Source organism: Dicentrarchus labrax, unplaced genomic scaffold, assembly GCF_905237075.1.
Source record: "Dicentrarchus labrax unplaced genomic scaffold, dlabrax2021, whole genome shotgun sequence".
Classification (NCBI taxonomy): domain Eukaryota; kingdom Metazoa; phylum Chordata; class Actinopteri; family Moronidae; genus Dicentrarchus; species Dicentrarchus labrax.
The window spans coordinates 19625987-19653069 of record NW_026136706.1 but is presented as its reverse complement, the minus strand read 5'-3'; the positions used below and the strand labels follow the sequence as shown (position 1 = coordinate 19653069).

The following is a 27083-nucleotide window of genomic DNA, read 5'->3' as shown; positions in this document are numbered from 1 at the left end:
TTTAAAGTATCTATCATCGTCGCTGTCCCCCCGCACAGCTTTCATGGTGGTGGACATTAATACATGTCCAAGGTGAATTTATTATTACTGCGTCGAGAAAGCCGTGGAAACCAGGACAGCCCATGCAGGAGGCATGCATTAACTCCTCCCCTCACTCTGCGTTGTGTTACGTCCTCCTCCCCCTCTCCGGAGCCAGCAGCAGCACAGGAGCTGCCGTGCCTCGTCTTAACACGGAGGAGATCCCGAAAGCCGGAGTAATAGCCAAACCCCATACAGCCATGGCAGAAAACGCCGGCTTGGAAAACCACCGCATCAAGAGCTTTAAAAATAAGGGACGAGATGTCGAGGTGAGCGGACATATAAACGCGAGTGTAATACACATGAATCGATCTGGTTTAACGTAGAAAACGACAGTCTTTGGGCCTCGTTGGGGAGCCTGGCCCCGGCTGCAGCTGCCAGCTAGCTAGCTAGCTAGCTAGCTAATGTAAGCTATCGTTAAGAGTTCGCCATCAGAAGTGCCTACTGGCCTATCTTGATATAACGGTGTATTTCTACCGTAATTACGCGTTTTTTTGTTATATGTATCCCGTTAACACCAGTGGCCTACCGATACCCAGTAGTTAATGTTTGTAGAGAGTAAGTAACATCACAGTTGGACGCTGTAATTGGGAGAATTAAAGGCAGGCGATGTAGCTGTCACTGCCAGCTAACGTTAACTAGCTAGTTGGATGGACACCGGTCGTAAGCGAGGCTGGGCCTGCCCGGCACCATAATCTTGACATTTGCTGTGTTTTACAGCCAGCTGACCTTCAGTAACATCAATGCTAACTTGCGAACGTCTCATACATTTGTCATTGTTCGTAAAACATCGGTTTGGGTTGAATTACATGGTTGCTCCACGTCCACCCTAACCAAACATTGCCCCTCCTTGTTAGCTTGCTAACGTTGTCAGGCGAGTAGCTAGCATGTAATGCCAGGTGAGCCAGCTAAACCGAGCTGCTTGCTAAGCCACTACACAGGTTGCTGAATGGTAAGGATGCGACGACCCTGGTTTTACAATCTACTTTGAGGTGAAAAACGGAACAAATGTGCTGCTGGCTAAAAACTGTCCACTGTGTGAGTTAGGATCCATCATTGGGAAATAGGCACTTAAGGTAACATTGAGCTAGCAGCACTATTAATTATAACTTGGTCTAACTAACGTAACGCGGTAATGTCACCTCTCACATTTCTTAATGGTTATAGTTACTTAGACATTTTGCCAAGCTATATTAACGTTAAAGTTGGGGATAAAACCACCACCGTTATGGTGTGTGCCCTACTGGCGAGTCCACTGTCGTCTAAAACGCTGGGAATTGCAGCATCATTCAACCAACAAGTCTAATTATAAATCTCTGTGACTGCATTTGTCTGTAATGCTCGTTGACATGATGACCAAACCATTTGGCAAAGGCTGTGTTCAGACAAGCCAAGAAAAGAAGAAACAGTGTTGGACCAAAGGGAGAAGTAACAGATACATAGTCTGGTTCAGTACATTATGCTATGTCATTTATCAAAATGCAACTTTCTCAGCTGTTTACCAACAAAAAGAGAAAAGTATGCCTGGGAACGGCCCTTCACAATCCACCAGGGATTGGAGCACCATCATCATCTGCCTAAAAGCACAGATTGATGCCCCATAGGTGGTTGTTTTGAAACTTAGAGTCAGTATGACAAGCACATGGCTACTATGACAGACAGTCTCTGCCAAGTGCATTCCTGATGCTATTTCAGGCATCTTGGATGTCTGACCTGGGTCCTCTTAAGAGCGTCTGCGTGAATTTGAGTTTTCCTAAATGGATGACTCAGCCTACAGCAGGGGGAAAAAAATGCCAGTTTGAGTTTTATTTATTTAGGTCAGGCATAACAGATTGTTCTTCATAACTGACATCATTAGGAACAGCTTTGAATTGCAAAGCAGTAAAGTCCAACATGCTGCAGCACGTCATAAGTTCTCCTTTGTTTCCTGGATATCATATATAACGTGCTTATAGTTTAGATTGAAGCTTTTTTTTACCCCAAAAATATCATGTCTTTCTTGTCTTGCAGAATTGCAGGTTTCATAAAAGTTTTGAGTATTAACTGTGGTGCCTCTATGGGCTACTGCGTCTTTGTAGGTGTATGTTCTTTTAGGAACAGTTCATATTTTGGGTACAGCAACCAACAGAATTAGGCTAAATAAACTCATTTAAATGTACTGGGCTGCATTCATTGTTCTTGTTAAGCTGGAGTATTGTATTTAGATGTTCAGCTGTCTGTAAAGGGAAATTTTTGTATGGGTCAGTGCAGTGGTATTGTTGTTTTGCAGTGTTTAGGGAGACACCTCTCCGCTCCGCAGCCTCCTGAGTTATGACTGTCCCAGATTACGCAAGAGGCTATTTAGGAAAGCAACATGAACCTCTTCAAACAGTCACAAGATCGTAGACCATCTCAAACTGTTCAGGATGAACTGGAAACCCAACAGACACACAAATAAAGTTAAAGTTTTTACTCACTTGTGCTGCTTTTGAGTTGTTTAATAGATCAAATGTGTTGGTGGTGGTTTCTGTTTTAGAATTAAGTCACAGATTCATGCCTAAATTGATAAAAAAGTGATCTACATGCCCAGTGTTGTTGAAGTTTTGTCATTTTTAAAGACCAGAAATGGAAGAAATTGGAAGAAATCTTTCAGTAGTGTAAAATTACCTGATGGTAAGAATTGTGCTTTTGTTACCTTAGAATGAGCCTTTTTTATATCTACAGAGAAGGCGGGTCCTCTTGCACTGAGTCTGCCATGTTGAACCAACCATTTGTTTCTACAGTAGCCCAGAATGGACAAACCAAACACTGGCTCTAGATGGGACTTTTTGGCATTTTTACAAGTTTCTTGGTCACCATAGTTTCTCCTTCACACTAAGGGGAGGGTGGGCAATTTGATCTCTTTTGTTCATGGTATTTTGTGATTTATTAGGTCATTTTCTTATCCGCAATGTAGCCTATATTTCCCACTGCAATAAATGGTTTTATCTCTGGAAAATGTCAAAAAGCAAATGATTTCTGATTTACTGTCTTTATTTTTGTTTCTTTTTTTACAGACTATGAGAAGACATCGAAATGAGGTGACAGTTGAGTTGAGAAAGGTAAGAAAAAGATTCACCGTCTGTCTACACTCAGATACACCAGACCTCTGTCTGTCCAGACAAGTGGAGTTGGACATTAGTAGGCAGCCATACAGGGCATACAAAATAGTTTTAGCTATAGAATATATATAAGCTGTTTAATTCATTGTTGATGAAAAATGTATCTGCCAGTTGTCGGCCATTTGTACTTTACAGTCTATAAATGATGAGATGTTTATTAACAGACTTTGTTGTTACTTTGACAGCAAAGCTTTATCATTTCATATAGAGTATATGGTTGATAGTTGAGTGTGTTTCTTTCCCTAGGAAACCATCTTTGGCTAAGCAGTACAGATACTGCTATACAGACAGCACATTAGCCACATGACAGTCAGATTCATTTTGTCCTTTTGCAAATGGAAAGAATCAAGATTAATTGGCTACAGCTGATTAAGTTTGCTTACAAAACTCACTTTCTAAACTTAAACTGCATTGCGCTGTAAATAGAGTCAGTCAATACCCGTGTTTGCTAGAGAACAAGCCACGTGTGAACCACTTGCACCCATACATGCACATGCACTAACACCACCACCATGTTTCATAGATGACATGGTACGCCTTGAATAACATTTTTGTCCCCACGTAATTCTTACCATCACTCTGGTATGTTGGGCTTTTGTTGCATCTTTTGATAACATTTTGTCAAATATTAAAGAACCAGTTAGAGTTCCCCAGCTATCTGTAACCTGGCTCAAGTGTTAAAACTATGTTACTGTCATTTTCACTTGATTTTCACTCTGATACATCCTTGCCTATATCCTGCAAAGGGCCCTTAATCTGATGGTAGTTGTTTTTTCACCTGACCAAGTATTCTTTTCTCAGGTCATTTGCTGTTGCTCAGCTATAACTTGTGTAAAGATAAACATTGTTTTTGTAGCAGGGCATGTTTAAGTTTTGTACGAAGGCTGATAATTAAAGCAAAACTTCACCCTGCAATACAAGTCACGTTTTATGTTAGTTTTGGTGAGTATAATCTGTATGTAAACAAGTCTCCACAGTCAGAAGGAAGTGAGTCTAGACAGTGCCTGGTGGGATCTTTTTGTCTGTCCGTCTTTCTTTCTGGTTAGAACTGTGAACAAAACTCACTTGGAAACAAGAAGCTTATTCAGTGTTCAAATCGTCATATTCTGGAAACAGATCCTCAGCATCTTGGTAGGATCAGTGTTAGCTCCTGGATTCCAGGTGTGGGTTGTGGAGTGGTCAGTTGAAATCCCTGGAATAAACCACTCTGTCTTCAGACAAAAACTGTTTCTAAGGGAAGTTATGTGTCTTGAAGATTTGAATACTGTTTAACAGGAGTTACGTTTTAATAGCTTTTAAATGAAGTGTTGCATTGTCTTTGCGTGCTATTTTTATACTGGAAAATCAGTTCTGTCACAGATCTTTTTAACTCGCTGATGGCTCTGAAGTTGATTTTCACTCACAGTTGGAGACTGATTTGGGTTTGTAACAGAAGAGTAGATCAGTTTATGTACCTTTTTTCAGAAGTATAAAAGCTTGGAGGATTACAGTACCAACACAATCAGTATGGCTCAGTCATCAGTGACTGCTATTAAGTCCAAACTGAGTAGTGGTGTTCCTCTAAAAATCTTTTTAGTAGGAGTTTATCCATTGTCTTAATGATAAATTTGGCCCACATAAAGCTGTTGTCATTTGTTGAGCCATATATCATTCAGAGTTCCCTCTTAGTCTCCTGGAATAGGAAAGGCAAACGTGGGTAGTGGAAGAGGAAGGTGCCCTCTGGTTCTAGGAACTGGGTGGCAGACAAAATAATAGAAATTTAAATGAACCTAAGTATTTGCTCTGTAAAGCTGTGACAGTGAAAATCCCAGCATGTAAACAACATATTTTGAGATAAACATTTAGACGATGGACAGATTCATGACTTGGTACAGGGCGATCTGAACTGGTTATTCTAATAAGTGAAACACATGGGACACTGTAGCATTGTGCTTCCAGATGAAGTCTTAATAATATTTATAAACAGTCATGTAGAGCAGCACAACCATCAGCAGACGTTTTGGAGAACGTCACTGCTATGGGGTGCTGAGGTGTTCTCAAGTCTAGCACATTCCATTTAGCTGGATCAGAGCAGCAAGAAGCACTGCACTAGCTGATTAGTCATCAGTGACGCACATCAGCATGATGCTCAGGAATGTAGGGCAAGGGAATCTCCTCCTACCACTGACTCACATGTCCTGTATCGATAGGATGTGTGGGTCTTCTGCCTCTCTGTATGGACCTGGGTGTCTCTGTATTCCACTGTGAATTAATGGGTGCTTGCCGGAGGGTTGCACAGTGTGATGAGGGTTAAGGTTCAGTGTTCAGAGTGTGTGTTTGCTTTGCAGACTATACTGCAGGCAGATTTCTGTCATGTACCCACTTGGAGTGGGATTTCTAACATCTAGGTTACACTCCTGAAAGTAAAAGTTTGGGGGGGGAAAAAAAGTTTTTGAGGTAGACCTCAATCCACTGTTGCTTAAAGAATTCACGAATGTATTAATGAAAACTTTCATCTCCTCCCCTCATTGCTTTTCTGTCCTTTTTACCCCTCTTGTCAGAACAAACGAGACGAACATCTACTGAAGAAGAGAAATGTCCCGCAGGAGGAGAGTCTGGAGGACTCTGATGTCGACTCAGACTTCAAAGGAGTAAGTGTGGGTGTGTGTGTATGTGTTTGAGTGAGAAAGATGAAGTGAGACCGGACTGTCTGGATAATGCATCAATTGGACAAAATCTTTTCAAACTGTGTAAGATACAAACTAGAAACAGTAGCTAAACACCTTTAGTTGGAATAAAATGTTGATTTCCTACTGGGATTTCCTCCCAAATAAAAGCATTTACAGTGCAAATTAAATCTCAGTGTGTTGTCATGTTATGATTGTTTTCTGTTACTAATATTTATTATTCCAAACATCAAATAGGCCAATTCACCCAGATTACAAAAACAATTTCTCTTTAGTTGAGATTGAAAGTTCATTCTTGATCTTGGAAACAGCATCTGACATTCAAAAACACCACCAAGGTTTATTTAGTAGCTGTTCTGGTGCTTTCAGCCACATTATACGTTCTTCCTCAGCAGATGGAGTTTTCCCAGTTGTCATGGTAGATTTAGAAGTGAAAATTTGAACATTTACAATTCCATGAGAACTGGGTAACCTCCATCTGGTGAGGGTGATTATGTGATATGTTAGGAAGATGGTGGGGTTGGTGAGTTAATTTTGTCATTTCCTTTTACCTTATTGAGTCTGTCCATTCAGATTTTTAGTTTTGTAATATCTGCTGCTGAAACCTCTGCCACCACCCTGAGAAGCTAAAAATGTATATTTATAAAACTGCAGATGGCATGTTCTGTGGATTATTATTCCTAGCTTTAAACACAAATTAAATATCATCAACCTCCATTGAACTGGGCTGGCACTAGACATCTGATAGAAATATATCTTAAAACTAAAATAGATAAAACAAAAGAAGAAGGCGTACATATAAAAATATCTCTTGCAATTTGTGTGAATTCACCGTCTTATTCTCTCAACGATGTAAGGGTTTTTTTTGGGGAGTTTTGTGCTTTATGTACAATATATCCTGGCTAATAAAGTCTGTGCTTTGTAAAAAAGCTATACTGGCATTTCATTGGGCCTTCTAGTTTCACCTCATAATATAGTATGCTGTATGTCAGCAGAGTGTAGGAATATACTGTCCAAAATATCTATAAACCCACTGACTTCTGATGACGTTGTTTGAGTAGGATAATGAAATGATGAGGGATGGCCTGCAGAGTAAACCAATCTGCGCATTTTAATCACATACTGAAGTTGCGGCCTTAATTTGTGGCCCACAGCAGCATCAGTGAGAAAGGAAAGCACTGATCAAAAACAGGATGACTGTGTGCCACAGTGCGTGTCATACTCTCATGGGAGCTGTGATTGAAAGCTAATACTATCATTGTTTGTTCAGGGTTATCTTACGATTTTGACAGAAATCCCTAGTATCACTTGATACTGAAACAAGCCTGGAGGTGGGGTCAGCTAGCACCTATTGGAGTCACAAGCAAAGACACTTCAGGGAAAGTAGAGGGTGCAGCTCATTGTTATTTCCTTCATTGTCTCAGTTGAAAGCCACCAAGCTATTTGCATATTCTGCATCACAAATTTTCCTGTCAGACACAAGATGCTGTGGGGAAGCTGTTAAAATCTCAGTCAAATTTGGTATTGTGAAGTTTGTTTTGTTTGTTATGCTACAAAAGTATTTAAAACATCCATAAGTCACCTGACATCTGTTGAATCCATCATACTACAACATACTACAGTGTGAAAATAATATCTGAGCAGCATGAGATACAAAATGTTTACTTGTTACACTGCTGCACCCTAATGCCACAATGAAAATACTCTTTTGCACAGTTTAGCAGTTGGTTGTTGGAGTGGTTTCCTTTAATAACAGTACATGCTCAGCAAATTATGACTATGACAGTGCTAATCTTCATCTACATTTCTCTTTGTTCAGCAAAATGTTACGCTTGATGCCATCTTACAGGTAAGAGTTCACAACACTCCTTTCTATTATACAGTAAAATGTACCGGCAATAGCTCCAAAACTCTGTTGACTAAAAATACTGTGCTAATATTTATAATGGATTTCACTCCTTGTGCCTACAGAACGCTACCAGTGATAATGCAGTTATCCAGCTCAGTGCTGTACAGGCAGCCAGGTGAGTTACAGACAGAACACACACACAAATACAGCAGCTTTTTTTGTTGTATATGAAGTTCTTGAGATTTTTTTCCTGCCCTTTGTCAGAAAACTGCTCTCGAGTGACAGAAACCCTCCCATCGACGACTTGATAAAATCCGGGATCCTGCCCATTTTAGTCAAATGCCTGGAAAGGGACGACAAGTAAGTCTGCCTCCAAAACTGTTTGTGCTTGCCTTCAGTGTTATTTTTCTCTGATGCGACGAACAGAATGTTCTACTTGTTAATACTGCGGACTGCTGTGATGGATTACTGACACTGCTACATCAAGTCTTTGCCGCAACAGACGCTTTGTGTGCATGAGAGTGTGTGCCTATCCCACTGTGTCCACACGTGAGAGTGTGGAGGCGCGCAGGACAGTTGGCTGGTCTTCTCAGTCCAGGCCATGCCAAATATAACAGCATTCCTGTCCCCCGGAGTTCCCCAATTCCCAGGACCTTGTGTTCACTGAGGGGAGGGGGGAATGAATAGTTGGGATGGTAGAGGTTGGAAGGAAGAAGTTGTAAGAATGTTATCATGGCAGCCAACAACAGATAGCGTCATGTTAACATGGACCACCAGCTTATATTGGACATTTCTATTAAGTTCATGCAGAATGCAGTAAATAACCCATGTGCACCAATCAAAAGAAAATAGCCCACTTTGTTGCCATAGCATTATGGCAGAAAGCCAAACCAGCTCAGCCTAATGACATGATGAGGTACAGAATCCCAGCATGAAAGTGAGCACAATTTTACATGAACAAGAATAGACATTAAGTCTTAATCTGTGATATGGCAGAAAAATTCTGTCCACAGGCAACCAACCACAGTGGCTGGTTCCATCACAAAGAGCACCACGCCCTGTTTCCTGTTTTACATCCAGGCTTAAGCTTAAGAAACCAGTAGATGCAGTTCATTGTTGGTTGCCTGATAAAATATTTAGTGGGATAGACAGACTTACCACCCTTTGCTATGATTTACTAGCATTTGGCTGGTGGGCGGTGTGAGGATCACTTGCAACTGTGTGATTTCTAGTATTTTGTGTTGCATCATTTAAAAAAAATAAGTAATTTCATGACTTCCCCCCCCTTCTGAGCACAGCCCCAGTTCACCAAACCGCAAGATATTTAGACCACTGATCTGGTGTCAGATGTATTATGCACTACATAGACTCTGTTTTCACTAGGATTTCACATTATAATGAATCTATGTTTTAAAAAAACAATTATGGAAAACTCCACTATGCCCTGGTGAGCAACACGCTTTTGATTAAAATAGGTTTGAGCTATGTTGCTCTAAAAGCCCTTTATAGAAAGGCCAAAAACAGACAAGTGCATTAAGTGCTGGGGGGGTAAAAAACCAGCCTTCGAAAACACTTAATAGCAGCTGGGAATTCAGGAACAGTTCACATCAATATTTATTATTATTATTATTATTATTATTATTATTATTCCCCCTTTTCTCTCCCACTCTACTGTAGAACCTAAATGAGCCGTCTTTATGTCCTTAACTTGTTTTTTTTCTTTGTCCAACAGCCCCTCTCTTCAGTTTGAGGCAGCTTGGGCTCTGACCAACATTGCCTCTGGGACGTCAGCACAGACTCAGGCTGTGGTTAAATCCAGTAAGTTGACCCCACATTCTGTCTTACCCCTGCAGTCTATGTTTGTATACTGTCTGCAGTCTGCCGAGCTAGCATATTTATTTGTGTTTTCACTCAATGAGGCAGTCAGAAATGTTTTTGGATTATGTTTTTATTAGATAACTATGCACTCTTATTTTGAAACAAAGCCATAATGACTGGAGAGTAGAAACCATGAGCTGCATTCATGTGAATAGCCAGCTGTTACAAAGACGGCACAAGTTAGTGTAGAACTAAACTTGAATTGGATCTTTTATTTTAGGAAAATGTGTTTAAATATTGTGTGTATCTTTAAAACATTAATCTTGATGACTTAGCAATAGCTAATGATTGCTTTTAAAAATCTTTAATTATTCTATTGGAAAGGAAGAATAATTCACATCTAAACTGAGTTCACAGAAAAGAAGGTCTGGGTATAATCCTGCTAACTTTGGCCAAACATTCAAATAACTCGAAAACATCAGATTCATGCCACCTGACTCATGTCATATCCACACATTCTCTGAACAGGGATTATCACCCACACAGGTGTTTACAGTTATTTTGGCTGATCAGATCTCAGCTTAGGTAGAGGATAGGTGGATATTCTGGGAATTGAGTGAGGTCACCAAAATGTTGTCCCACCCAAAGAGGTGCATCAGGAGATGTTAATCATGCACTGTCTGTCTGTCCACATTCCTGAGAAGAGGAAGGAAAAATACCAAAAGAAAATAATCTTAGAGTGTACACTAGTTTAGGCTTTAAATGTGCGCTAGAAAGGAATCTTTTAATAGTGAAACATCTTTTTCCCCTGAAATGCTTTGACTCCCGAGAACAGAGTCCGTATTCTGTTTCAGTCAAATGTTTGTTGATACCCATACTTAGCTCTGGATTAGCTGTTATACACAGGAATGGTGACATACTCATGGACGAGAGTTTATTTATTTTGGCGGCGGGTGTGACCGGCAACAGAGCTCATCACTCATCAACAGAATTGCACAATCTGTCTCCTTGGACAAGTTTTTGATGCTTTGATGTTTGTGTGTCCAGATGCAGTGCCCCTGTTCCTGCGACTGCTACACTCGCCCCACCAGAACGTATGTGAACAGGCTGTATGGGCTTTAGGAAACATTATAGGTAAATAGTAGTCCTCTAATTTAAGTGTCTACATACACAGCTTGGAAGCAGACTTATGTTGACCTCTGCCCCTTGCCTGCCCAGGTGATGGTCCACAGTGCAGGGATTATGTCATCTCCCTGGGCGTGGTCAAGCCCCTGCTTTCTTTCATCAACCCATCAATCCCAATCACCTTCCTCCGCAATGTTACCTGGGTCATTGTTAACCTCTGCCGCAACAAGGATCCACCACCGCCCATGGAGACCGTGCAAGAGGTGTGTGTGCGTGTGTATGCGTGAGTGTGTGTGTCTGCGCGTGTGTGTGTGTATGCTTTCATGTGCCAGACAGATGGATGTGTTGCAGTTGACTGTTTCACTGCAGGCTGAGTCACAGAGTTATTGCAGCGCCTTTTCAGTAGCCAAATCAGCCTCATCACCCAGGGGAATTTCTGACTATAAAGCTCTTTTGCGACATTTGAAGTCTGGGTTTGACAGCTATTTCTCTTTTGTGATTTTATTTTATTTTTTATTTTTTTGCCTGTTTTGCCTTCATCTGATCCATCTATTCCTCTGCCTACAACCAACCCACTCACAACCTACTTTTTGTTCCCCACAGATTTTGCCTGCCCTCTGTGTGCTAATATATCACACCGATATCAATGTAAGTACCAGAGGGGAGAAGGGTGACTGACCTGTCATTTTGTATTTGCTGAAAAATGACTTGCTTTGTGTTGTCAGCATGCCATTTTACTAACAGCATAATTACTGGACATGGTCTCACAGCTTCATGTTTCTGTGTGTTCAGATCCTAGTAGACACAGTGTGGGCTCTGTCTTATCTGACGGACGGGGGCAATGAGCAGATCCAAATGGTAATTGATTCTGGAGTCGTTCCATTTCTTGTGCCTCTCCTCAGCCATCAGGAGGTCAAAGTTCAGGTGAGACTTTGTTTTATTGATTGAATTAGCCTTTGCCTATTGTCCACAGTAAGATGACCATTTCAAAATGTCATCCTCAATGAATTAATGAAGCAAAGTAATTTCATTTTTTTTTATTGCCCTCCTTTTCTAGACGGCAGCTCTGAGGGCAGTGGGTAACATCGTGACAGGGACAGATGAGCAGACACAGGTTGTGCTCAACTGCGATGTCCTCTCACACTTCCCCAACCTGCTCACTCACCCTAAAGAAAAGATCAACAAGGTAACCACAGCCTCAAACTTCATGTTGTTGTTTTTGTACACTTTTTTTTTTTTTTTTTAAATGTAGACAGTCGGCCTTTGTTGTAACAAACTTGTTCAAGGTTATGATGCTGTAGCCAGATTATATGCACAATCAAGTGTGAAGTGCAAAAATTATTTTGAAGGGCAATCCCCTTCTCTGTTCCCTGTGTACTAGCCCAATGGGAAACCGTAAAGTACTGGTAGAGACATGCAGGATTTTGGAAGAATAGCCATGTCTGTGTGCAAGATATAGTGCCATTTGTCGTGACCATTTGGGATTGGTCTGTTTGCAGGAAGCAGTCTGGTTCCTGTCCAACATTACAGCTGGGAACCAACAGCAGGTCCAAGCTGTGATCGATGCTGGACTGATTCCTATGATTATCCACCAACTGGCTAAGGTTTGTGCACGATGGAAGAACAGGAAAGAAATTCCTAAATCTTTAAGTTCTCTATACTTTATATTCAGCTTTCTCAACAGATGGTATCAGACTCTAAATTTGGGAAAGCATAATGTTGGCGTTAATTGTTTGTATTCAGTTGCATTAACACATTCTATGTTTTTTGTTGCCAGAGAAGTAACACAACTCTTGATAAATGACTTGAACACTGAACAAAAGCATGTCCTAGATTTTTCTATGTCCCTTGGCATTATGCTGTTGTGCACATAGCAGGTCTATTCTACATCTTAGTGACAGCCTGTCTCTCTACAGGGTGACTTTGGCACTCAGAAGGAGGCAGCATGGGCCATCAGCAACCTCACCATCAGTGGGAGGAAAGACCAGGTGAGCTGGGGTTTGGGACCAACGAAATCTGGGGCTTATTTCACCTCATTTACTGCTATACGGAGTGTGTTTTTTATTCAACATATATGCTTTAATTTAAACAGCATGCAATTTTCACAATTTAAATACCTCATTTTGTAATTTTTTTTCAACAAGCAGAACTGTTGAAGGAAGATACTAGGCGATGTTGACTTGTTTTACATATGAAGGTCAAGGATGTGTTCCACACTTGTAACCCATGTGCCTATGTTGTAATCAAGTATGGATGTGGTGTGTATGTGTGGGTTTGTGTAGGTGGAGTTCCTGGTGGAGCAGAATGTCATCCCTCCGTTCTGTAACCTGCTGTCTGTGAAGGACTCCCAGGTTGTGCAGGTTGTCCTGGACGGCCTGAAGAACATCCTCATCATGGCAGGAGACGAAGCCAGCACCATTGCAGAGATCATAGAGGAGTGTGGAGGTCTGTATCTGGTGGATGGTTTGCTTACATTATGCCTCAGTATGCTCTTCATTTGTCTTATTCATAATATGCAGTAGCCAGCTCCCAGTGTTAATGTTGTTAATGGTAGAAGAAAGGTTATATTTGTCTTTTTTTTTTAAATTTCAGGTTTGGAGAAGATAGAAAATCTGCAGCAGCACGAGAATGAGGATATCTACAAACTAGCCTTCGAGATTATTGATCAGTACTTTTCAGGAGATGATGTAAGTTTCCTACCAGTGACTTAACGCCTCAACATTTTCATTAGTTTTGTCTCTGCTGTGATCTCAGAATGATATCTGTCCTTTTCAGATTGATGAGGATCCCAGCTTGATCCCTGACACCACTCAAGGAGGGACCTTCAACTTTGATCCAGCTTCCAACATGCAAACAAAGGAGTTTAATTTCTAAAAGCCAGGATGTTTGGTTCAACCAGCTGCACGGGTACTCTGTAATCACCCCAGACATTCATCCATCTCTCCTCCAACCTGGCAACCTGGTACCGAAGGATTTACTTAGCATCACTTCAACATGGAAACTCACCATTGAAGGAATTATCCACCCCTGTCTCTACACTGCGGGGTGTTTTTGTTTTTTTTCTCTTTCAAATGGTCATCCTTCACTGAACACGGCAACCCTACATAGGAGTCCTGGTCATTCGACAGGCACCATCACCATCTGGCAACCTGCATCAGGAGGATTGCCACTATTCTCTGCCAGTGCTTCTAAATATCACAAAAATAAAACCAGAAGGAAGAAAAAGCCTTCGTGGCAAGATTTAATTGCCAAATGTCAAGTCTTCATAAAGACAAAAACAAGCACATTTTCAGTCACAAACACACACATATACACACTTTTTGACACTTAGAATTTGTGTGCATACTTCTGTTAGAAGCCATCATATCACTTATGGGAAGAAAATACTGCTGTTTGTTTGTGGTTTATTTTTGTGCTTTCCCTCCCCTGGATTTTCCTCTGGTGTTACTTAAACCTCGCGCACACACACTAACACAAGTACACACTTTGACACACTTTGAGTCACACGGTTTCCCCGATGGCCGGGCACCCCAATAACCCTCTCTCACCCAGTTAAAAGAGTTAATCCCAGAGCTAAGCCATGATTAACCACGGACCCCTGCTGCCCCCCCCAGGAGAGTCCTGGGGCAGGGCGGAGGGGTGAAAGGGCTCTTAGGCAAAAAGAGGACTCCGTGGCAAACTGACTGACGGGACTTCTGACTCAATGAAGTCACTTTTTTAATGTGACCTTATCAAATGTTTAAAAAAAGAAATCATCAAAAATGTGAAGAAAATGCCATAATTCTCTTCTTTTTTGTTTCAATACATACAATTGTAAGACCTGCTTACTGCCTGCTTCTGATTCAGCAGAGCGACAGCAGTTTTTGTTTTTAATGGATGTGAATACCTGTCACGGGAGTAAGCACCTTAAGGTGAAGGCGCAGAGACTTAAGAGAAGAGGAACATGTCAGCTGTAGTGTTTATCCCCCTACAGGACATCCATTTCTGCAGCAGGAGCTCAGTCACATCCTGTGATCAAGTGCTTGGGACTCCCCTGTAATGTGAAACTTGGAAAAGGGGGGCGGGGGGCGGGGTTCAACAAAAAAAAAAAGTTGAGCTCAAAAATCGACCCAAATTGCTTATCTGACCTTAAGCTTATTTTAATTCTTTTTAAATTCTATCTTCAAACTAATATTTTAGGTTCATGTTTCAGCTTCTTCTGGTTGAGTCTGTGGAGCTCCCATATGTCTTTTTTTTTTTCCTTTTTTCCTTTTCTTCAGTCTTATGCACACATCTGAGAGGCATATTGATGTCTGCCTGCAGAAAAGGGACCTATACTCATTGAAGACTAGACTTATGTAACGAGTACAGGTCCTGACCTTTACAGTACTTACAACTTTTCGATGAAGAGGTCACATGTCATCACTCAATTTGAATAATTGTACAAAAATGTGATGTGTATCTCTCCTTGCCGTCTAATGAATATATGAATATATTTACATAAAGCCTGTACAAAGCTGCTGCAGCTGACAGTCATTGGATGGACGATAACCTTACTGTCAAAGATGGCTGGGGAGGGTTTTTTTTTTTTTTTTGGAAGCAATATTTCTTTGTTTCATTATTTTTATTTTTGACTTGCATATGTATTGTGATGACATGCTGATGAATTGGAACAGGCTGTTTTCTTTTTTTTTTTCTCTCTTCGTAGTGGTGACGGCTGTTTAAAATGTACCGTCCCATGTCCCAGTTGGTGTGTGGGTGCGGGTTCAAGGTGTCACACCGTGAACCCGACCCCAACCCTGGTCTCGAAGACTTTATGATCCTCTGGTTGGCTGCTAACTACTGAAAGGGGTTTAGAGCGGGGGGGTGGGTGGGGGGGGAGGAGGAGGAGGAGGAGGAGTGTGGGATGGGTCACACTGGGGGTTTTAAATATTGGGTTGGGGTTGTTATGAGCAGCCCGGGCTTGTTTTTGGGACTAGCTGTTTATTACTGAACAAAACTATAGAGGGTGTACAGTCATGAACTAGCAGACTAGACCGAGCCACTTTAAAGATTTACAATTTCGTTGCCTTGTATCTGAATTGGATACAAGCTTATGTTTGTTGCAAGATTTTTACTTGCTAATGAAAAGTTGTTTTAAATAAAATAATAGGAGAAAAGCAACAGACAGCGTTTTGGCCTCTGATTGTTTATATCTTTTTATAAATTTTAGATTGAATTCCTCTCTTTAAGGTGGCTCATTGATGCTTTCAACTCTTGTGCATATTAAAGACAAGAATGAGTTGAAAATCATTGTGCCTTTTGTTTTTCATTTCAACTAAAACTAGGGTTTTATTGAATAGAAAAAAAAAATCTTTGAGCAACTGGAGAATTTTGAAGTGGGAGATGTGGCTGCAGTAATATGTGGTCTCCCTGTTGTTGGAGTTTGCCATGGGAATGGTCAATGCTGCTCTCTGCTGTTGAGAGTAACTGCTACCCTCCAATCTTATTCACTGAACATTGTAACACACCATTTCTCCCACTCATTACACCTACCCTCCCTCCCCCCCTTCTTCCTGAAACACCACAGACCATCATTACCATTATTTCAGTCAGGGGATTTTGATCTCATCTCACCCTCAGGACATGATCTGTGTTTCTGATCCTAACCAAAATAAACTTGCTGTTTAGCCGTTGGATCCTCCGTGCTTGCAAGTGTTGTGATTACATACAGTACATACAGTAGCTGTTAGTCAAATTTAAGTTGTATGAGCGTGGATGTGAAAGAAGCTTTTAACAAGGGTGGGTTTAAAGTGTTTTATGTGTGAGAGAGAAACACATTTTTCCCCCTAGAGCTTACAACTTCTGCATGGCTCCCTTTCCATGTGTAAGAGCAAACTGACTATCATAAAATTGTAAGTGCTTTTACGCCTATCATTGTTCTTCTGTGGCACATCCTTTACATTACAGGTGAGATCTGGCAGCAACCAATGGGATGGCGGTCATACGATCGTCTGCTGCTAATGGATCTCAATTCTTCTCTTTATTCGCGTGATGATGTTTGAATTTTCCTGAAGCCCGGGCACATCAGTCATGTTGCACAGGTGATTCCAGGCCAGGGCGGGCTTGGTGCTTTGTGTTTTAAAAACATCAAGCGTACAGTGGACACTTATAATGGCCCATTGTGTAATGAACATATTTGTTTTTTAAGTGGCACAGTTAGTTAGGTGTGTGTGTGTGTGTCTGTTGGTGAACACATTGACTCAAGGGCAATGATTAACTTGGCCTAAATGTGGGTTTCCTGCAGAGTCTGTAACAAAAACATGTTGAATTGGCCTCCACAACATCAATGCTGCTTGACCCAGATCCAGATCCCCCAGGTGGACTGTGTGGACATTTGATTGGTTACAATTTTGAAGGGAAAATGCAATACATGATAACAAAGAAGCCCCTGCATTTTAACCTCATCAAGACCTGTAAGCCTTTATAAAAATGTAACGTCAATGGCTTTATTTTTTCTGTTGATTTCATGCTCACATTGTGCTATTTCTAGAGTTAATATTCCATCAGAGGAAGTCCGAGTTAAGAATAGAAGTTCATTCCTGAACATAGTGTCCACTCAATAGCTGTTCTGGAGCTTTCGGCTGTCTTACACAATACTCCTCTGTTGTCACTGAACTCCCTCTGCGGAGGAAGATCATGTCTATCTCTGCACATATTAATCATCCAGTACAGTGAACAACAAGAAAAACAAATATTTGAGTGGAAAATGTGTTGAAATACATCCCAGGTATCTTGTTCGGTCAGAACCACAAGTCGCGGACCGGATTCAGAGCATAAAACCGCTCGAGTCTGAGCTCGATTATTTTGGTCTATTAATCACGTGTCATTATTTTTCTCCGCACTTCCGCAAATAAGCGTCAGAGCAGCGAGTGTGGCAGCTTCAGCAGAAAGTGAAAACACACACACACACACACACACACACACACACACACACCCCCGCTACCGACCCGTGTGACATGGTGACACCGTCGGCCAGAACCGACACCAGAGACAGATCTATTTAACAGGTGGGAAATGTTAATGTTATTCTTCTGTAGCTTTGAAAGTGGTTTATAAAACTGTCTTTTTTTCCTCCCAGGCTAAATTCGCTAACGGTAGCCAGCTGGAAAGCGAGTTAGCTTATGTTAGATTAGAGAGACTTTCAAAACGGATCAGTCGAGTACCAACTCGGTTCACTTGGCTGTGTTGTGTCAGCTGGACAGTTTGCTGAATAATGCGTTTGTAACAATGGCCAACATTAGCCAGCTAGCTAACTGTGTTCATTTAACAGTGAAGTGGCCCATGTTTGCTCTCTCTCTCTCTCTCTGTCTGTGTGTGTGTGTATAATATAACACAATACACAGGAGGAGTGGGTCTTGTGAGTTGCTCTGGGTTTAGCAGTGTTGTTACAACACATAAAGCCTCTGTGACCAAGACTTTCAGCAATTATATACCAAATATTGTTTTCACCAATAACAGTATTCAGTGAGACTGAAACAGCTTGTCTGTGGTTTGAAGAGAGAGCAGAAAATCCACCTTGAAGCAGATGTTATATTGTTTACAGTAGAGTTATAGTAAAGTCTACAAAGGCAGCTGTCTGTCAGAGGTCAGAGGTCAGAGCTTCAAGACTTAAGCTGGTGAAGTTATCAGGTAACAGTTTTAATCAGTTATAGTTATTTATATATTTAGTTTCATTCTGAGAAATGACATCCAAGTGAGTTTTATTTGAACGCTGGGTAGACCAGTATACTACATGTTTGGTGGTTAAATTGTGGATAACTACTATATAGTTATGCTACATATATAAGTCTATATTATATCTGTTATATCTGTATATTATATATGAACAATCACAATACATAACCTCACAACACATAACGAAGACAGTCAGTACACAAATCAATACTCCTCTGCCTCTGTACATTTAATTCATTCTTAAATTATTTGCGATCTGAGATTAAGTCTTAAATATATATTTGCCATGTATTGTTAATTATAAGACTGAGGAAATAAATGGATATCACTCTGAGAATTTTGAAGCACTTAAGACAAAAACTTTAAGGAGCTTAATACATACCGGCCCTGATCTGTTTGAGCTAATGTTGCACCACATGACCCAACTTCTCTCTAATCTCCTCGGCAAAATCAGGTGCGGGTTTAGCATGGTTTCATTGCATTGACTGAATGAATGTTTATAGAGGTTGTCTTTGCTCCCTGACTCTGTATATTTTCAAACCCACTCACAACAGCGTCTGCATCACTGGCAACTTTGCCTACTCACCCCCTCCCCCTGCCCCTTTCGCCTGCCATGCCTTTGGATTGAGGTGCTCTCCCTCCAGCCCACCACCCACAGACTGACAGTGAGTGCATCATGGTGGATGTAACCAAATGGCCCCTTTTCAGCCTGATGGGGCCGCAGGAGCTCTCTGCAATACGGAAAGCGTGCGTTTTTGGAATGTCTGCTAATGAAACCATCTACATCACCAACGATGATGAGGTGAGAGGTCAGAGGGAAAACCGTGTACAAGGGAAGTCATTTACTGACTTTCATTGGTAATGTAAGACTTCTAGGGTTGCTTAAGAAATTAAATTATAATGCAAAAATATGTCAATGTTATGCTTACAGCTTGTTCTGCTGCCCCCAAGTGGCCAGAAAATCAAGAATCGCAGCCTCACTACAGATTTGAAAGTGGTCTGCGGAAAAGCTTGTGCACATTTAGAAAAGCATAATGTGAATTCAGGAGTTTCCTGCTTCAATAGGTTTCCATATGTTTAACCTTTATTGTAAATCTTTTGTTGAATAATAGATCAGCAGTAGTGTGTATGCAGTTGCCAAACCTTTGCTATGGTTCTTTTAGATATCAAAATAAACAGTGTGCCAGTGCTCCCGTCCTTGCTTGTCACCCCTGTGTATCAGTGCAGTTGTATCTACTACACTCTTATCTTTGTGTGTCTGGAATGTGACCTGCTACCTACTCGGCTGACTGGGGCTGTCTTTGCTTAGCCCTGCTTATCTCTGATCCACATTACATGTTCTCTGGTTTGTCCCTCCTCTCCCCACCCTCAGGTGTATGTATTTGGGTTGAACTGCAGTAACTGCCTGGGAACAGGGGACAGCCAGAGCACCATTATACCCAAGAAGGTGGACTTCCTGAGTGGGAGGAAGGTGGTCAGCCTGAGCTATGGCAGCGGACCCCACATCTTGCTGGCCACAGAGGGTAGCTGCACAAAACATTTTAATCCTCCTCTTCACATTTGGATTAAAAAGTGCTGCAGAATGACTAATCTTTTTGTGTTTCAGATGGAGAGCTATTTGCTTGGGGCCATAATGGTTACAGCCAACTGGGAAATGGGACAACCAACCAAGGAGTAGCTCCGGTGCTTGTGTCTGCCAGCCTGCTCAATAAGAAGGTCACAGAGGTGGCCTGTGGCTCTCACCACTCAATGGCTCTGACTGACTCAGGAGAAGTGAGTGTCTGGAGACAAATACGTTTATTTTACGGCAGAATTGTACATGCAACAGAATGGAAACCCCATTAAAGCCTTTCTAATGACGCAGGTGACTCAGCTTTGGTCACAGACAGAGCTTAGTCATACAGTCCATTGCAGGGCAATACACAGCAGTAGTTGATCCCCTTGAGCTGAAAACTAAGCTCAGTCTTGTGCTTCAAACTACTTCAAACATAGTCAGCTTCTTACTGTAGTCCTACCGGTTCCCAGATACAGCAAAATGTTGTCTTTACTGGTTGAATAAAAAACAAAAAGAGGAAGAATAGTTTGAGATTTGTTAAAGTAATAGTTTGACATTCTGGGAAACACAGTTCTTTGTTGTCTTGCAGAGAGTTAGATCAGAAAATAGATTTCGACTTTCATGTCTCTACAATAAATATAAAGCTACCGCCAGTTAACTTCGCTAACAGGACTGCTTCTTGGCTCGGGCCTGTATATTTTTCTGCTGGTTGCCTGGCAACTAGTGCTGGCTGGAGCTCTCTCTCGCTCTCCATCATTTGAATGGTTTGTCTCACGTCTCGCCTTCACCCCCCTGTTTGCCAGGTGTATGCATGGGGCTACAACAACTGTGGTCAAGTGGGTTCAGGCTCCACGGCGAACCAGCCCACACCCCGCAGAGTGTCCAGCTGCCTGCAGAACAAAGTGGCTGTCGGTATCGTCTGTGGTCAGACCTCGTCTCTGGCGGTGTTGGACAATGGAGAGGTGACTGTTTAATTTATGCTGGAGCTAGGTGTTATCCATCTCCATCCACCCCAACACTCATGTTCTCTTCATGTCCCTGCAGGTGTACGGTTGGGGCTACAATGGGAATGGACAACTTGGACTTGGAAATAATGGGAACCAGCTTACTCCCTGTCGCCTTGTAGCTCTGCAGGGTTTATGTGTGCAACAGGTGTGAGATTACACACTCATAAAAACTTTTACTTGAATGGAGCTTTCAGTACACATGCACACTAGGAGATTTGATATACCGTAATAATCTAAGCATATGTAATCATCAACAATCCAATTAGTCGACATTTTAAGCAGCCAGTACGCCAGTACTACTGGTTACAAGAAGAAATCCTGATATGTGTCCACCAATTAATACCATTTTTTAAGAATCTGCCATAAAGATGATGGATAAAGTTGTGATTGAATTGTTACAAAGATTCTTATTTTTTTTACTTCTCAGTATTCCCTCCAAGTTCTGTTGCACTAGTATTGCCACATGGACGCTTCAGGCAAGATGCCCTTCTTCAGCGTGTATTCTGACAATTTCACAATGTATATAAACCATTGGGATTAATTTTAGGTTATCACAATGGCACAAGCATATCTCAACAAGGGGAGCTACAAGTACAGAGTCACATGATATAAAATACATGGAAAACACCACAAATTATATCTACTTCATAAGAAATACTTCATAAGAAGCAAATTAAATCTTCTCATTAATTCCATTGGGAATGAGGATGTCAGTATGTCTCACTTTGGAGAAGGATTCTGTCCCTATTCAGTCTCAGTGCCCATATAATGCACTTCACTCAAGCTGTGGTTATGACTATTAAATTGCCTAGCTTTCAATGAGTTAACATCAGGATTAGAAATGGAACAATTATGTTCACAGATCCTGGTTTTTAACTCATTTAATTGTCCCAACATAATAAAAATCATAGGGGCATTTTAACAGATAAACCACATATTCATTGTTACATGTGATTCTGCCCCTGACTTTAATGTCAGCACCAGACTTTGAAAGGGTGAATTAATCATAGAATAGCAGTGTATAGAATAATGACACGGTAAATTCCCACTAGGGTTCAAAAAAAGTGTGTATTAGATTTGTCATCTTAAAATTGTGGATATTTAGATCAAAAAGTGTTTTTTCCTCTCCAGATTGTCTCAGGCTATGCCCACTCCCTGGCACTAACAGATGAGGGGTTGCTTTATGCTTGGGGTGCCAACACATATGGACAGCTGGGCACCGGCAACAAGAGCAACCAGCTGAGCCCAGTTCAGATCATGGCTGAGAAAGAGAGGTGAGCGAGACCATCACCACAGAGATAATAAACTCCCTTCTCACTGTCTTATACAATGCTCAGTTCTCTCCTCTGGCTTCTTTGACAGAATCGTGGAGATTGCTGCTTGTCACTCCACACACACATCAGCTGCTAAAACCCAGAGTGGTCAGGTGTACATGTGGGGCCAGTGCAGGGGCCAGTCTATAGTACTGCCTCACCTCACGCACTTTACCTGCACCGACGATGTCTTTGCATGCTTCGCCACCCCCTCAGTTATGTGGAGGCTTCTTACGATGGGTAAGACGAGGGGGCTCGTGCCCAGTGATGGTGTTGTTATTAAATGACCATTCAAGGTTTCTGTCACATTTGACTATTTTCCAGAGCCGTTTTGTGTTCATATTCAAAGATGTGTGGTAACTTTGATTCTGAGAATTCCTGGATACCTGTCAGTGGCAGGAAACAATATGGACAAAGACAAGGCATGAAAACCTTGTGGTATCGTACATTCGGCCTCCTAGAATTTTGATGATTCATACCAGTCGTGCCACAAAGAACCCACCTACTGGTCAACTGCTAAAGCCAACGCTAGAATAACTGATGCTAGCGTGGACCCAGAAGCAAGTTATGGCAATAAAACCTTGAAACAGTGCAGGGTGCTCTCGTGGAAACTGCCGAATAGTTCTCCATTAGTGACACCCCCCTTTATTGTTGCCATCTTCCCAAACTGGATACAACAAATTGGACCTTTTCTCCAATTTCGGATCGAATATGGGAGAGGATACTATATCACAACATGCAAGACAAATATGCCTAAAAACCTACAGATAGAAAAGGAAAGGTAGGATAGCTTGTGAACCACAGCCTTAGAGGGCAACATTGCTCTCTGATCGTAAAGTCACAGGCAGAATTGACAAACACCGAATGACACAGAATGTGCTTACCTCCTTTGGACCTGCAAGCAAAATACAGAACCCAAACACAGATCTATGGAGCGATTAATCTGCAAGTAGATCAGAGAGGCTGAATGTAGGCCACTATGCATGCACGTGTTTATATGAGAGATCTCCACCTGCACAGAGCACAAGGAGACATATGGTAGCCACGAAGGAATGAAACAGAACTTTGTTACCTGTCAGGATATTGCACGTATATTAAAAAAAAAAACAAGGCTGGCAGTGAAAAATAGTTTGGTATAGCATTTTACTTCAAGACAAGTTAGAAAGTCCTTCACAGTTACAAAAGAGACACTACAAAGCATTTGAATATATGTTAACTAAATTAAACTATATACAATTCAATTTGCTGCCATGGACGTATGAATCAGTCTAAAAATGTATGGTAATTTAGTAATTATAAATCATTTATAGTTAATAGTATAAAAATGTGGCTCTGGTCATCTGCCTGTGCAGGGTTTATTCCAGCCTAACTGTCCAGTGGCTCCTCTACTTTACACTAAATCCCTTTCAACAATACTTGTCTGTGTTTAAAAAAACAACCCTGAAAAGATAGCACTTTGTTTACATGTCCATTATTTGCAAGGGTTTCTAATAATTAGTAATAGTTAATAAAACATTTTCTTGAGGGTTTCCTGGTCAGAAAAATGTAATTGGGTACAAATTATCGGGACAATAGTGGCGAAGTTCTGACTTGCTAAGTTTAAAGGCAGTTGTTCCTTTCCAGATACATTTCCTTGGAAAAAAAACCCCCACTCCATTCATATCCAAATAAATATTTATTAATTATTCATTTACGTGACGTGTCATAGAGGGAAAAGCACAGGTGCTACTTACAATAACAATGTCTGTTCTATTCAAGTGTCCCAGTGTCCCACTGTTAGGACTTACTGACAGTGTCAGTGATAACAGGACCCTGAAACTGTATTATTGGAAACCACATTCTTCCAGAACTTTTCAACTTACCTGATGTGCACCAACTAAAGACAATCTTGGCATTTAATTGGCACTGTCTCAATTTGACCTATAGTTAGCACCAAAATAAATCATTCTTTCCAGGAAATTCACATGGAAATTTTTTGTAAAATAAAACCTCAGCAAAAATATATACAAGAAAACTATAGTTGAAACCAGTGCTACAGTTTTTATTTTTTTTTTATCTTCTTAATGCCAGAGCTTGTGTGTGGTGTGCATGCATGGCTGTGCTTTCTCTCTCCAGAGCACGATGACTTCTTGACCGTGGCTCAGTCTCTGAAGAAAGAGTTTGACAACCCAGAGACAGCTGACCTCAAGTTTTGCGTTGACGGCAAATATATCTACATCCACAAAGCAATTCTCAAAATCAGGTCAGGGATTTTGTCTCACAGCTGTCAGGTTAAGCCATTATACTGTAGAATATAAATAATAGAAAAATAAATAACATCTGTATCTGTTCTGAAAACAAACTGTTGTGTAGGTGTGAACACTTCAGATCCATGTTCCAGTCCCACTGGAATGAAGACATGAAGGAGGTGATTGAGATAGACCAGTTCTCCTACCCAGTGTACCGCTCATTCCTAGAGTTCCTTTACACGGACAATGTGGAGCTGCCTCCTGAGGATGCTATTGGTCAGAACACACACACACACACACACACACACACACACACACACACACACACACACACACACACACACACACACACACGTTACACTGACATTGTCTGTGTCTTAATTGTTAAAACTTAGCGTTACTGTCTCTGCTCTCTCAGGGCTGCTGGACTTGGCCACGTCATATTGTGAGAACCGCCTGAAGCGTCTATGTCAGCATATTATAAAGAGGGGAATCACTGTTGAAAACGCCTTCTCCCTGCTGTCTGCTGCTGTGCGCTACGATGCAGAGGTCAGTCAGACCAACTGTCATCTGTGTATGTATTTTAGTACGGAGAGAGGAAGACTTGATCCGTGACCACACAAATAGGACCCTCAAAGCTACTCCTAGTATCTCGTACATTTCTTGAAGAACATTTGATCAAAATGAACAACAATTAACTTGTTTGTGTTCTAACCTTTGACACTCAGGACCTGGAAGAGTTCTGCTTTAAGTTCTGTGTGAATCACCTCACTGAGGTGACCCAGACCGCTGCTTTCTGGCAGATTGACGGCAATCTGCTCAAAGATTTCATTTGTCGGGCCAGCCGCTGTGGAGCCTTCAAAAACTGACTTCAGCCCCAGATGATTACAGACACAGATGCAGAGTCTCGGGGAGTGACTTCTAAAAGGACTTCCGTCGCTCCCAGTTGGCTCCACGTACCTTCACTGACGGTTGGTTACACATAGGAAATCTTTAGATCACCGCCATTACTCTCCAATCTGATATTCATCTCATTCCAGATTAGAGCCAGTGTGTCCATTATGTGAGCTGTACATACCGGAATTACAAGGCTGAGTCGACAGGTAGCAGCATCCTTACACAGTCCAGTTAGAGTAACTCTTTGCCACAGTGCCTGACTGCCTGTTTATTTACACATATTGATGTAAAGCAGGAGCTGAAGTGCATTGAGAGGCATACTATTGCTTGATCAAGTTGTTGATTCTATTATCTTGAAAGATTCTTGCCAGTCGCCTGATATCACTTTACTTTTTATATTATTCTGTGTAATTGACCAAGTTACTTATTTAGTGTTTGCACTTATTTTGAAACATTTTGAATATGATTCTGTTCCTCTTCACTGGAATCACATCATAGTTTGGATGTGCCATCTGGAATCATGGTTTTCAGGTTGAGGTATGAGGCTGTTTGCACTTGTAGATGTCAGGACAGAATAAGTACTTTTCAATATTGGACATTGACATAATCAAGAATACACATTCAAGCTTTTTTATTACGTCTGCTTAGGTCAAACTCCAGTCAGCCATTATTAGTCTTAGTGGCCTCCACTGCTGCGATGTTGAAAGATGACCCAAAGAGGGGAACTCAGGTTACAAGTGAGCCTCAGAACATTCAGAGAGATTCAGTCTTAAACTGCTGATCATCTGTGAGCCACGGCTGTGGATTCCATAGGTTGGAAAGTGTTATTTAGTGCAGCTAAAACTATTTTTATCGCACAAAACACTTCAGTAGGTGTTATGTGGCGGTTAAACTTGCCTGGTTGCAAATGAACGCAGCCATTAAAAATCAGTTTACAGTGAGGCGCGTGGCCTAGCTTAACGTGTATGGGCCTGGACACCTTTTCATCCACATCACATCTACTGTATGTCGATAACAGTAGTTTACAGTATTAACATTTATAAAGTCATTTAGTGACACCTGCACTACTACTGAGTATTTTGAAGAACACGCTTGCTAATTTCTATGCAGGACATTTCTACTTCAAAATCATCAATTATGTCTATTGATTGATTTGGAGTATTATGATGTGCCAGTTAAATTGTGTGACCTCTGCAAGCAAATTAATAAAAAGACTCTTGACTCTTGTGTTTTATGTCAAATATATTGCAATTAACCCAAATAAAAAGGATGTTTTTTTAATGTATCATAGTAATATTTGAAGCACAATTATTACGTTTGACAGGACAATAATACTGATCTTCTTTTGTACATCCATAAATCATCAATAAACCACAAGATGCAAACCGTCTGCATACAGAACATATGCAGTCAAACACCACAAAGTGTTTGTTTCACCTTGTATCAAACTGAATTTATACTGCAACTGTGGAAGTAACATAAACCTAGTCTAGTCTTGAGATGGTGACTTGGTTTGTCTTTGAGAGAAAAGGTTGGTTTGTAAACTTCTACAGTTTGGTGTTCGGTTAGTTTTTTTTTTAAAGCACGAACAACAGTCTGTTTAAATTTAAAGCATTACTGATAAGAATGCATAGGGGGCCATATTTAATCAATAACCAGGACTGGAACAATTCCGTGTAATTATATTTAGGGCCCTATGTTATTTGAGTGAA

At 41.1% G+C, this 27083-nt stretch overlaps 2 protein-coding genes across 2 annotated transcripts; both read left to right on the top strand.

The window, feature by feature from the left end:
• The first annotated feature begins 184 nt into the window (after positions 1–184).
• Positions 185–15467, top strand: kpna3 (karyopherin alpha 3 (importin alpha 4)). The gene is made up of 17 exons (XM_051404181.1): positions 185–347; positions 3114–3158; positions 5759–5848; positions 7704–7733; positions 7856–7908; positions 7998–8093; positions 9466–9551; positions 10599–10685; positions 10770–10939; positions 11280–11324; positions 11469–11600; positions 11734–11862; positions 12176–12280; positions 12593–12664; positions 12959–13121; positions 13269–13363; positions 13452–15467. The coding sequence occupies exons 1-17, from the start codon at positions 279–281 to the stop codon at positions 13548–13550; spliced, it is 1566 nt and encodes a 521-aa protein (XP_051260141.1). The 5' UTR covers positions 185–278; the 3' UTR covers positions 13551–15467.
• Positions 15468–17553: 2086 nt separating this feature from the next.
• On the top strand, positions 17554–26656 carry LOC127365612 (RCC1 and BTB domain-containing protein 1). The gene is made up of 12 exons (XM_051403876.1): positions 17554–17704; positions 18926–19173; positions 19744–19894; positions 19978–20144; positions 20730–20888; positions 20971–21078; positions 22065–22207; positions 22296–22486; positions 24362–24488; positions 24599–24750; positions 24893–25023; positions 25203–26656. Exons 2-12 carry the CDS (start codon positions 19048–19050, stop codon positions 25341–25343), a joined length of 1596 nt encoding a protein of 531 aa, XP_051259836.1. The 5' UTR covers positions 17554–17704; positions 18926–19047; the 3' UTR covers positions 25344–26656.
• The last annotated feature ends 427 nt before the right edge of the window (positions 26657–27083 follow it).

Bases quoted from the DNA above. Each gene is read 5' to 3' on its own strand.
- kpna3 (XM_051404181.1), top strand. From the start codon at position 279: ATGGCAGAAAACGCCGGCTTGGAAAACCACCGCATCAAGAGCTTTAAA. The intron at 7,909-7,997 runs GTGAGTTACAGA...GCCCTTTGTCAG, and splicing joins AGTGCTGTACAGGCAGCCAG to AAAACTGCTCTCGAGTGACA. The intron at 12,281-12,592 runs GTTTGTGCACGA...GTCTCTCTACAG, and splicing joins TTATCCACCAACTGGCTAAG to GGTGACTTTGGCACTCAGAA.
- LOC127365612 (XM_051403876.1), top strand. From the start codon at position 19,048: ATGGTGGATGTAACCAAATGGCCCCTTTTCAGCCTGATGGGGCCGCAG. The intron at 19,895-19,977 runs GTAGCTGCACAA...TTTGTGTTTCAG, and splicing joins CATCTTGCTGGCCACAGAGG to ATGGAGAGCTATTTGCTTGG. The intron at 24,489-24,598 runs GTCAGGGATTTT...ACTGTTGTGTAG, and splicing joins AAAGCAATTCTCAAAATCAG to GTGTGAACACTTCAGATCCA.